The following is a 12,083-nucleotide window of genomic DNA, read 5'->3' as shown; positions in this document are numbered from 1 at the left end:
TACGTATCGGCGAACCATATGTTCACATAGTACATTATGTCTAGTTTCTTGCTTCTACACGTTCACTTACTGATTATTTTGGGCGAGTTTCAAATCTTTTTCTTGGCTAGTAAAATTTCCTTTTACGTCAAAGCGCGGGAAAGTCACGCCGAGTGCCAAGTGTCAACAGCGATCAGTTTTTTGCTCTGCTAAGTGTAATTATTTTTTGACGCCATAAAGAAAATCAGTTCAACAGGCAATTCACAAATGTCAGGAAATGTTATAGTCTATGTACCACGGTGAAACCCCGAGAGGATGCTCCTCGGAACTTTTGGTGGAGGTGGGGGGTGGGATGCGGCTCAGCTGACCCTATTTCAGACCAAAACATGTAATTTGTAATTTATACGCTATTTTAGACCAAAACGGCTCAAAACTGCACCGCCCTCACGTACTTAGTATAGCTTACGTAGGGAAGTATCCCTCGGGAGTGAGGAGGGGGTGGGGTGAAATGTAAGCTTAATAAGAATCCCGGCACCGGGCTCAAACGACAAAGGAGAATTTCTAGTACTCATTATCTATCAATATTTTCAGGGAGGTATTGTACTGTTTAGGTGATCAGGAAAAGAGAGACATGCTAAGGAAAACCTAGCAAAGTTTCCACTGACGAAAGTTATACCATGCTCGGATAGCATGGCCACCGGCCAAGACTAGAGGAAACTAAAGTACGGCGAGGTCACGAAAATAACATTCAAAGTGTGGCTGAAGTGAGGGCGGCTACGCCCCTTTGCGCCCAACCCAGCAACAATCCATCTATGGTGGAATATAGGAACCGAAAGGTATGCAGATGGAAGAAAATGTTGTTTGCCAATATATTGACTACGTGTGTTGTCTGAAATAGAATTCACAGCCAACCTAGCTGAAACTGATGGTGTTGAAGAAGTACATTACAAAATATTAGTCGCTGTTAAAAAAAAAAAGAAAGGAAAATTTAAGAACAGCGAAACAATGAATGCCGAAGATGATATTCTTTAAGATCACTTCTCTTCCTGAAAAACCGATGAGAAGGAGAGGAGGAGTGGAGGAGCGGCGCATGATCAATTTCCTCATATAAAGTAATACTGATCCACTCATCCAATAATTAAAAATGAAGACTACCTAAGAAATCAGGATAAAAAAATAGCTTACAACATCGAAAGGATTTCGCAACCAAAGGTTTCAAGAAAGAATTGTCTTTCCTTAATCAACTACGCCCAGTTTCCTTATAGAACGTTTGAAGCCCTTGGGAATTTTAAACCAGTTTGAGGCGGACCATTGTACCCTTGCGAATGTTTTCTCAAAGGAATCATCCAGACATAGCATACGAGTCTCGAAAATCCTACGGAAAAATAGCGGACTGTGAACAGTCTTCTCCAAGGGGTATGGTTTTTGAGCCTTTTAAATGGTATAAAAATAGGTAGAGATCAGATTTTAACAATTTTGATCTGAAAGTCTGAAAACAAGTACAGACTTCACAGACGGGGTGTGAATTTTACAGGAAAGGTCTGATAACGGGAATGAATCGGAGAGATCAGCTCTAAAACGGGCCGTAGATCCGGCCAGCACAACCCCACCAAAAATCCATGCGAGTACTCCCCAGGTTGGATCTAAGCACCTAAGAACAAGGCAAAGCGAAAGTAGACCCGCTGTGGACTTAAACTCTGGGGCTCAGTGGTCTCTGCTAGGTGTTGGTCTACGGGTCTTCGTCAGTTTTGGATAAAAATCTTGATTCTGGATAACTGGAACCCTGGCGTAAGGCCATCGCTTAATCGGGCTTTGAACAACTGTGTCCAGCTGGACCCATTTATTTTCCGTCCCGGAGCACTGGAGCACTCAACCCAACCTCGTTGCCAGGGTCCCTGGGACGTGAAGAGGGGAGACCCTGGGAACGAAATTGAGCTCAACCCCCTGACAATAAAGTGCGAGAAAAAACACTTGATGGTGTCGGGTTATCTGTAGAGCAAGATTCGGTTCCTTGAGCTACCATTCACAAATGCCTATGCAGACTAAACAGCCTTTATTTCTCGGTCTTAACAAGATACCACTACAGTAAAAGTCTGAAAAGTTCTGAATGAGCTGGAAAACAATTTTTTGAAAGTACAAAGGTGCATTACGTGTTCTCTGAAAAACCTAAGGAACTAGCTAATTTTATTCCATGCAGGAATGGCCGGATTAAAGAAAAAAACTTTTTGCTTGTTACTGCAAATCACACTCAAACTACGCAGGCTAAAATAACACTGAGAACAATCTGAATAAGCGTTCCTATGGTAAAAACAGCGCTAACACCGTTAACCACCTCTTTCTTGGTATCAAACTTCACTTTAACCAGTTTAGGACGATAATCATTCCAGAAAGCCATCCGGCGAGGGTTAAACGAAGACTCCATCTTGGAATTTGTGTCAACTCGCAGGTAAGCTCTGTGACTCGAGTTGAACCTCTCCCAGGTAACGCTGCTGGCCGTCGGATCGCCGGATCTGGCAAAGTTTGCGTACATGGTAATGATCAACAAACTGACATTCCTGTCACCCTCGCTATAATAGGGTAAAACTCTCGGGAGCAGCGGAATTCCAAAACCGAAAGGAACGTTTTCGCCATGAACCGCGCCCATCCACGGCTCGGTACCTAGACTCGTCTTTGCACGATGAGCAAACTCGTACATGTACACCGGGGCAACTTTGCTGTGAATGTCGGCAACCTCGTGACTGGGTGCGACAAAGAGGTAATCACCAACAAGATCTACAAGTTGGCTTCTCAGTGCGTATTTATCACTGTTGTCAGGCCATGGCGTGTACATGAACTCCAAGGCGTCTGAAATGAGGTTAGCGGTTTCTCTCCTGAAAAAAAGAGGCAAGGCAAGTGCTGTTAACAACTGTATCAAAAGGAAAACCAGTAAAACTGTAGTAATGCGGGGTTTTATTGGAGGATAAAATCCGGAAATCCGGCAATTATACATGGTCAACTAATCACGATTTTACAAAGACTAAAACTGCTATTTCTGTATATGAAGATTACATGAACCAAACTGATTGTAGGGCTGACACTACGACAAAGGGCAATTTATTTGGGCCAATATTTCAACCAAGTACCGCTTAACTTCTTCAGGATCAGTTTGGTTTATTTACATGTAAAGCGACATCTGGCACTTGCAATTCTACTGCAAGAGATCCACCAACGAAACGTATTCAGAACAGTTTATTTGTGTGTCGTGTGGTCGTGTGGTCCCCTGCATTAAACGTTTCGTATAGCTTATAATTATGACTAAACTGCCATTTAAATGGAACTTTTAACTACCAGCCTGCTCCATTGCACCATAATCACGTGACGAACTCAATTAACCAAACTAACCATGTTCCTCTTAGGCTCCCTCCCTCCCTCCCCCCCCCCCTCCTCCTCCCTTCCGGAAAAAAGCAATTAATTTAACACATACTATGAACGGCGCTATACTTAGCGACACAAAAAGTGCAAACAAACAGTCCATTAATATTAGAAGTAAAGATAACGCTGGAAGTCATTGTTTGTCTTCTATCCTATCGTATGGTATCGTTTGGCGTCATGTAGTATCGTTTCGTATCGTTTCTTATAGTATAACATTGTATCGGCGCACTGAATACTCTTTCATGAGTTGACTGACTCGAAAAATCTAATGATAATGACAGAAAAATAGTGATTATTATTTTTGAAAACAAAGGTAGATAGCTTTTAACTGACTACCAACTTACTTGCTGTTCCGCGCATGTGTAAACTTTGTTAGAAAAGATTTGAACAAAGCTGGGCGCACACCGTTGCTCACGCTTTCCATCAGCTCAAAGGAGGCGTTCATCATAACACCAAGAAACGAGGCACCCTCATCACTGGTGAAACCGATTATCAGCGGCACTTTCTTGTAATCTCCGCTTTGTCGGAGATTCCGAGGCGTGTCATGAAGAAAGTTCATGTCTACAACTGGTGCCCACATACCATGACCAGTAGATGCATATTTAATTAATTTGGTGGCTTCCATGATGTCTTTGGCCTCTTTCTCGCGAATGCAGGCTACCATGGCGTTATGGTTACTCTTTGCACAGTTGAGCTTTTCAGCAAGTTCTTTGGCAAAACGGAGGCCTAAAGACGTTGCCGGAAGAATCGCAAAAGGGCACAAATCTACACCGCTCTCTGCAATGGCTTGATGGAAGAGATCTTTGGATAGAGGCGATAACAGATGAAGGCTCACACTCGATCCGCCAGCGCTTTCTCCAAATATGGTTACCTTGTTGGGATTCCCGCCAAAATTTTCAATGTTCTCTTTGACCCATTTCAGTGCTTCCACCTGATCCAACATTCCGAAATTTCCAGGAGCCGCGGAATCCCCGGTCGTCAAGAAACCAAATGGGCCGAGACGATACTGTATCACAACCACTACCACCCCCTGGAGCGCCAAAATGTCGCTGGAGGACGTGATCGCCGTTCCAAGCTCGTATCCTCCACCGTGAATGTAAACCATCACTGGTAAACTTAAGCTGACATTCGGGGTGTAGACATCGAGATATAAGCAATCCTCGCTGTAAGAGAAATTTGCAGTCCAGACCTTGATATAAGCCTCAAAGGTCTTGCTTTGCAAGCATATCCCTCCGTGTCTTTTAGCCGGCCGAACGTTTGGTTTCCATTCTTTTAGTGGCTGTGGTGCTTTAAATCTAAGCTCTCCAATCGGCGGAGCGGCGAAAGGAACGCCAAGAAACTTGCTGACGGATTTGAACGAGCCAGAGGCATTCGGGTACGAAACACTAAGACCTTCAATCTTTCCATACTTTGTTGACACTGTCACTGACCCGACCAGATGCAACAATGCACACAATATGAACAACTTTGTTAGTCGAGTCGCCAACATGCTTCTCTTCGTAACGTATGCGATCACTGAGAGCTGCTTCTGTTTGACTCAAACTCTTCGCTAGCTTATAAATTGCTGACTAACAAGTTTGATTGTTTATTCAGCAATTTTAAAGTTAGACCTGTTCTTTGTCACGCCAATTAATTCAATACTGGCCTTAACGTCATAAGTATTTCCGGTACGTAACTAAACCATTGTTACGGGTTATGCAATAAGTATTAGTGCCGTTCTAAAAAAAACTGATGTTTGAACAGTGGGTGGGCATTTTTTTTTTTTTTTTTTTCGTAGTATAGGAGACAAGATTAACACTCTCATAGCAGTTTACAAAACTTTTCTGTGAGGTGAGATCGGACTTCGGCATGTAAAGGCGCCACTGGCAGCCACTATCAGGTCCATATTTTGATCTCACCGACCCAACCAACGATCATCCCACGCATCATGAATGTGAAACTGACAGACGAAATCAGAGACAGAGATAGACCGCTACACCGGAGACTACGTCCCCGTCTCTCAAGGTGAACCGGGCAAACGGAGGAACAACTGAACAAGGCAGAAACACAAAGGAACGCACTAACAACGAACAAACGAACAAACCTGATGATATATGATGAAACGGTCCAGTGAGCGCCCACCGGCATAAACGAACGAACGAACAAACGAAAAACCGAGTAAAACCCGGATGAAGGTCGATGAACATCTGAACGACCGATTGGACACTTGCAGCTATCAGCATTTTATTTCCTGATGTTTTTGAACGCAAACTTTAAACCTAATATCCTACCACTGACTCGGAGCTAGACTTGATGGACTCCCACGAAAACGGACTTTGAGAAAGTCTAACTCGGAGCGAGCGACAAAGTGGTTTAGTTCTTATATTGCTTTCATGTAAAGGTCAATAAATAAGGATTAAGCATAATTCTTGTTGTTTTCATGTGGTTAATTGTTATGGTTAATTCTTATCGTTTTCATGTGCGGTTGATAATAATAATAATAATCTTAAGGACTTTTAATAATTAAAATTATTTCAATGAGCTTGCCTCCGCTCGCCTGGAAAAAGCAAAAAATAACGCCTTTTCTGCAGGCTACTTATGAACTGTTATATACGCTACGTCATGTGCACTAGTTAACCATTAACCGTTTATGTTTACGTTCTAATAAATAAGCCCTTTGCCGTAGTGTCAGCCCTGTAATCGGTTTGGTTTATTTACCTGTTTGGAGTTATCGGTCGTCTGCCAATAAAGATGATTCCATTTTATTGCATTGCTCATTGTAATTGCGCATCACTGCTTCCGTCATTCGCGGGTGCACGTTTGAAAAACCGTAGTCTATTTTAAACCCAGTCAATAACTTAATGGCCATTTCCCCCTAAACGAGCACGGTAACCTATCTTTTTGTCGTTATTTTAACATAGCTATTATCCTCTTTATTTTTATTTTATTATTATTTTATTTTATTTTATTTTATTTTATTCTAATTTATTTTATTTTAATTTATTTTATTACTTTTTTTTTTAGAAAAAATTGACGACAGAAACATGAGTTATTGCCAGACATACGAGCTTGCCAACCACTCGCTGGCATAAAATGGTGATACTGAGAACTCGCACGCAAGAAACGTTTTTGGTGGAAACCGCTTCTTATTAGATGGCTGGCTCCGCGAGTGGGCAAGATGACTCAAATCCTGCGCTGTGGTTGGCTACCCGAGCGGGCAAGATGTAGCTATCTTGCCCTCTTGGGATTACCCGTTGTCCGTCCGCTTGGCATGGCAGGGACTTCGGAGCCCGTGAGGGGGGGGGGGGGAGGGAGGACGACATTTTGTTTTAGTATGAGGTGCGTATGAAGAATAACAGAGAAAGAAGATGCTCCCAAGAAAACGACGCGCCCCATGACGTTATGAAGTGGGCACTAGTGAGCCACAACATCCGAGCACAGCTCGTGACTACTATTGAGGACTATACTTTGAAGCATTAGATTGCTTAACATCTTCTATAAAAGAGCGTTTCAACCAGCCAGCATTTCGCGACGAAGCGCGAGTGACGCGCGGCGCGAAATCTTTTAATGTACACGAACGAGATTTAATTGGCCAAGTAGCAAGAGTACACGTTAATCCTACCACTAGTTCAACAGGAGAGCGTTTTCAACCGCTAGATGAGTAGAAAACCTGGCCTCGCTTTCAAATGCATCAAGCACGTTTTACTCATTTGTCCATCCTAAACACTTACAAGACAAGACTGGGTGGCATTTGCCTGGTACCGGTTGCCAATGCTTTTGCATATCGCAAGAGAAATTTTGGGAAATTCACGGGTTTGGATTTTCACTAACTATTGCGTTGAGATATAAGTGATGACATAAGAGTGCCGTTGCTACACTGAACTACCGACTCATAATATTGAAATATGGAGCAAAACTTGTAATAATATGTTGTAAAATGCCCTTTTATAGTTATGAAATTTAGTTACTGCTATTGACAGTTATTGTTGTCAGTTCCAGAGTCATTTTTAAGCAAGGGATCGTATCTCGTAACATTTTTGACTGAATAGTAAACTACTTTCGTTAACGTTAATTCGATTCATGCTCACAAGTTATTTGAGAAAAGACGTAAAATACATAAACGTATTCACTAGATGAAAGTAGTGTTTGAATTGTACTTGCTTTATTTTGTGACGAGAATTTACAAAGCTACAACCTTATACAAAAACTGTCGGAAACTTTTCAACAGAAAATATCTCATGGAGTATGTTGCAAAAACCATGAGGCCATTTCCGAGCCTCTAGATCTCAAACTTTAGTGGGGGAGGATTGGCTCCAGACCCCCCTAAAAACTCGCGACCCTGACTAAACAGCCTTTATTTCTCGCTCTAAACATGCCACCACTAAAGCAAAAGTCTGAAAAGTTCTGATTAAGCTGGAAAATAAATTTTTTGAAAACTACCAAGGTGGCTTACGTGTTTTTTGTTTTTTTCTTTTTTTTAATAAAAACGCTCAAAAACCTAGGGGACATATCCACTTACTAATTTTATTCCATATTGGGATGGCGCAACAGAAGAAAACAAAACTTTTTCCTTGTTACTGCAAATCACACTCAAACTACGCGGGCTAAAATAACACTGAGAACAATCTGAATAAACGTTCCCATGGTAAAAACAGCACTGACACCGTTAACCACCTCTTTCTTGGTATCAAACTTCACTTTAACCAGTTTAGGACGATAATCATTCCAGAAAGCCATCCGGCGAGGGTTAAACGAAGACTCCATCTTGGAATTTGTGTCAAAACGCAGGTAAGCTCTGTGACTCGAGTTGAACCTCTCCCAGGTAACGCCGCTGGCCGTCGGATCGCCGGATCTGGCGAAGTTTGTGTACATGGTAATGATCAACAAACTGACATTCCTGTCACCCTCGCTATAATAGGACGAAGCTCTCGGAAGCAGGGGAAATCCAAAAACGAACGGAACGTTTTCACCATGAACCGCGCCCATCCACCGCTCGATACCTGGTCTCGTCTTTGCACGATGAGCAAACTCGTACATGTACACCGGAGCAACTTTGTTGTGAATATCGGCGACCTCGTGACTGGGGGCGACGAAGAGGTAATCACCAACAAGATCTACAAGTTTGCTTCTCAGTGCGTATTTATCACTGTTGTCGGGCCATGGCGTGTACATGAACTTCAAGGCATCTGAAATGAGGTCAGCGGTTTCTCTCCTGAAAAAAGAGGCAAGGCAGGTGCTGTTAACAACTGTATCAAAAGTAAAAACAGTTAAAACTGTAGAAATGCAGGGTTTTATTGGAGAAAATATCCGGCATTTATCCATGGTCAACTTATGAGGATTTTACAAAGACTAAAACTACCACTTCTATGCTAACCTTGCAATTTCTATGCGTAAAGATTACATGAACCAAACTGATTGTAGCACTGACACTACGGCAAACGGCAATTTATTTGGGCCAATATTTTAACTAAGTACCGCTTAACTTCTTTAGGATCAGTTTGGTTTATTTAGACGTAAAGTGACATAAAGTGACATCTGGCACGTGCATTTCTACCACAAGAGATCCGGCAACGAAACGTATTCAGAACGGTTTATTTGTGCCTCCAGCCTGCTTTTATCCACCATAATCACGTGACGAGCTCAATGAACCAAACTAACCATGTTTCCTCTTACCCCCCCCCCCCCTCCCCCCCCGGCCCTCCCTTTCGGAAGAAAATTAATTCAACAAATACTATGAACTGCTCTGTACTTAGCGACACAAAAAGTGCAAACAAACAGTCCATTAATATTAGAAGTAAAGATAACGCTGGAAGTCATTGTTTGTCTTCTATCCTATCGTATGGTATCCTTTGGCATCATGCACTGTGCACTCTTTGATGAGTTGACTAACTCTAAAAACCTGGTGATAATGACAGGAAAATACTAGTTATTATTTTTGAAAACAAAGGTAGATAGCTTGCGGAGTGAAGAAAAATGGCTTTCTGAAAGGAGTATAGTTCAAGATTCGATCGTTAACTGGAAAAACGCTTATTATTTACCACTCCTCTGTACAAGAGAAGCAAAGCTTAGAGTATTCCAGTTTAAGTGTCTTCATAGACGAATCGGCTACAAACGAGTTTCTTTGCAAGATAGGTATAAAGCAAGTCGATTCTTGTTCCTTTTGTGGTGAAACTACTGAAACTCTGGTTCACCTGTTTTGGTACTGCAAACATACTCAGGCATTCTGGAAAAGTTTCTTTGAATGGATATCCCAACACCTTAAAGATTTGAAAGACATTTCTCTCTCTCTCACTCTCCCTCTAGGCTTAATTAACGATGTCTCACATCTACTTTTACATCACTTACTTCTTATTGCTAGACATTACATATACAACTGTAAACTGAGAAACACCATACCCAAGGTGCAACTATATAAACAATTGCTCGTAAACTCCATGAAAATTGAAAAGCAAATAGCTTTAGATAATAATACCCTCAATTATTTTAAAAAGAAGTGGAGCCCGTTGCAGAACGCCCTCCAGTCCCAAATGATTAATTAAAATTCAATAAGTTAATAACGAGGATTAGTAAGTTAGCGGTAAGCTATGTTGCTGTACATGGTATGAAGTAACGATTGGATGTAATTAGGTAGTTTTAAATTTAGTCGTAAGTTAGTATATATTGTAAGTAGCCGTAATTGTAAGGAGCGAAAGCCATTTCATTGTCTGGTATGTGTTGAATTGTAATAAGAGTCTTGTTGTTAGTTGACAAGTGCAAGTAACCAGTTAGCACTGTATTGTAGATAGATTACTGTATTGTCTAGTGATGTATTTAGCCCGTAATGTAAGTAGTGTAAGTAATGTAAGTAATGTGTTTTCAAATAAATAATTATTAAAAAAATAATAATAAAATAAAACTAAATGCGAAAAATGAAAAAAAAAAAAAAAAAAAGAGATAACTTTTAACTGATCGACCAACTTACTTGCTGTGCCGCGCATGTGTAAACTTTGTTAGAAATGATCTGAACAAAGCTGGGCGCACACCGTTGCTCACGCTTTCCATCAGCTCAAAGGAGGCGTTCACCATAAAATCAAGATACGTGGCACCCTCATCACTGGTAAAACCGATTATAAGCGGCACTTTCTTGTAATCTCCGCTTTGTCGCAGATTCCTAGGTGTGTCATGAAGAAAGTTCTTGTCTACAACTGGTGCCCACATAGGGTGATCAGTAAATTTATATTTAATTAATTTGGTGGCTTCCATGATGTCTTTGGCCTCTTTCTCGCGAATGCAGGCTACCATAGCGTTATAGTTACTCTTTGCACAGTTGAGCTTTTCAGCAAGTTCTTTGGCAAAACGGACGCCTAAAGACGTCGGCTGAATCGCAAAAGGGCTCAAATCTACACCGCTCTCTGCAATGGCTTGATGGAAGAGATCTTTGGATAGAGGCGATAAGAGATGAAGGCTCACACTCGATCCGCCAGCGCTTTCTCCAAATATGGTTACCTTGTTGGGATTCCCGCCAAAATTTTCAATGTTCTCTTTGACCCATTTCAGTGCTTCCACCTGATCCAACATTCCGAAATTTCCAGGAGCCGCGGAATCCCCGGTCGTCAAGAAACCAAAAGGACCGAGACGATACTGTATCACAACCACTACCACCCCCTGGAGAGCCAAAATGTCGCTGGGATGGGTGACTGCAGTACCGACCGCGTATCCTCCACCGTGAATGTAAACCATCACTGGTAAACTCAAACTGACATTCGGGGTGTAGACATCGAGATACAAGCAATCCTCGCTGTAAGAGAAATTACCGGTCCAAGCCTTGACAAAATAAGCTTCATACAGGCCCTTTCTTTGCACGCACACGCCTCCGCGTTTTTTAGCCGGCCGAACGTTTGGCTTCCATTCTTTTAGCGGCTGTGGTGCTTTAAATCTTAACTCTCCAATCGGCGGAGCGGCGAAAGGAACGCCAAAAAACTTGCTGACCGATTTGAACGAGCCAGAGGCATTCGGGTACGAAACACTAAGACCTTCGATCTTTCCATACTTTGTTGACACTATCACTGACCCGACCAGATGTAAGATGAATGCACACGATATGAACAACTTTGTCAGTCGAGTCGCCAACATGCTTCTCTTCGTAACGTATGCGATCGCTGAGAGCTGCTTCTGTTTGACTCAAGCTCTACGCAAGCTTATAAAGGTCTTTAAATTGCTGACTAACAAGTTTGATTGTCTATTCAGCAACTCTAAAATTAGACACGTTTAGGTCGTGTTCTTTGTCAGCCAAATCAAGTGGCTTTTACGTATAAGTATTTCCTGTATGTAAACTGTCTCGCGGAATCTTTGACGGACTCCCCACTCGCCGGTTCACAAACTGAAGAGTACTGTATCTTTCCTTTTCTGAAGTTTTATTCTAACATTCCAACAATCTCCAATGTCCAATCTACAATTCACTATTCTCTATTCGCGATTCACATTTTAATTCTCAATTCGTTCTGACTCGAATCTTATTACAATTGTAGTAGATTTACTCAGTTCTATTTGCGCAACAAGTACTTAACCTACAATCACGAGAACAATAAAACCCCAATCCTGCAATATTGTAATGTTACTAAATTTAATTCTTATTACACAATTACATGCGTTTCTCTTCCTTATTAGGCGGTCTTCCACTGCGCGTGCGCAACTGCACGCATCTATTAAGCTAAATAAGGAAGAGAAACGCGTGT

The 12,083-nt window shown here is 41.8% G+C and overlaps 2 protein-coding genes across 2 annotated transcripts; both read right to left on the bottom strand.

Annotated features, from left to right (window-relative positions):
* Window positions 1–2,015: 2,015 nt before the first annotated feature.
* LOC146450796 (pyrethroid hydrolase Ces2e-like) lies at window positions 2,016–5,016 on the bottom strand. The gene is made up of 2 exons (XM_085099947.1): window positions 3,735–5,016; window positions 2,016–2,849 (listed from the first exon to the last, which is right to left on the bottom strand). The coding sequence occupies exons 1-2, from the start codon at window positions 4,877–4,879 to the stop codon at window positions 2,228–2,230; spliced, it is 1,767 nt and encodes a 588-aa protein (XP_084956073.1). The 5' UTR covers window positions 4,880–5,016; the 3' UTR covers window positions 2,016–2,227.
* A 2,809-nt stretch (window positions 5,017–7,825) lies between these two features.
* LOC146450795 (neuroligin-4, X-linked-like) lies at window positions 7,826–11,624 on the bottom strand. Its single transcript, XM_085099946.1, has 2 exons — window positions 10,331–11,624; window positions 7,826–8,581 (listed from the first exon to the last, which is right to left on the bottom strand). The coding sequence occupies exons 1-2, from the start codon at window positions 11,479–11,481 to the stop codon at window positions 7,960–7,962; spliced, it is 1,773 nt and encodes a 590-aa protein (XP_084956072.1). The 5' UTR covers window positions 11,482–11,624; the 3' UTR covers window positions 7,826–7,959.
* Between the last annotated feature and the right edge of the window lie 459 nt (window positions 11,625–12,083).

The sequence above is a fragment of the Pavona decussata genome, unplaced genomic scaffold (assembly GCF_977016875.1).
Source record: "Pavona decussata unplaced genomic scaffold, jaPavDecu1.1 SCAFFOLD_426, whole genome shotgun sequence".
NCBI classification, from domain to species: domain Eukaryota; kingdom Metazoa; phylum Cnidaria; class Anthozoa; order Scleractinia; family Agariciidae; genus Pavona; species Pavona decussata.
The sequence above is the reverse complement of the archived record's forward strand: the minus strand, read 5'-3'. Positions and strand labels throughout refer to the sequence as shown.

Excerpts from the sequence above, each read along its gene's own strand:
- LOC146450795 (XM_085099946.1), bottom strand. The coding sequence starts at position 11,481 with ATGTTGGCGACTCGACTGACAAAGTTGTTCATATCGTGTGCATTCATC. Across the intron at positions 8,582-10,330 it reads ACACATGCGCGGCACAGCAA|GAGAGAAACCGCTGACCTCA; the intron begins GTAAGTTGGTCG and ends CTCTTTTTTCAG.
- LOC146450796 (XM_085099947.1), bottom strand. The coding sequence starts at position 4,879 with ATGTTGGCGACTCGACTAACAAAGTTGTTCATATTGTGTGCATTGTTG. Across the intron at positions 2,850-3,734 it reads ACACATGCGCGGAACAGCAA|GAGAGAAACCGCTAACCTCA; the intron begins GTAAGTTGGTAG and ends TCTTTTTTTCAG.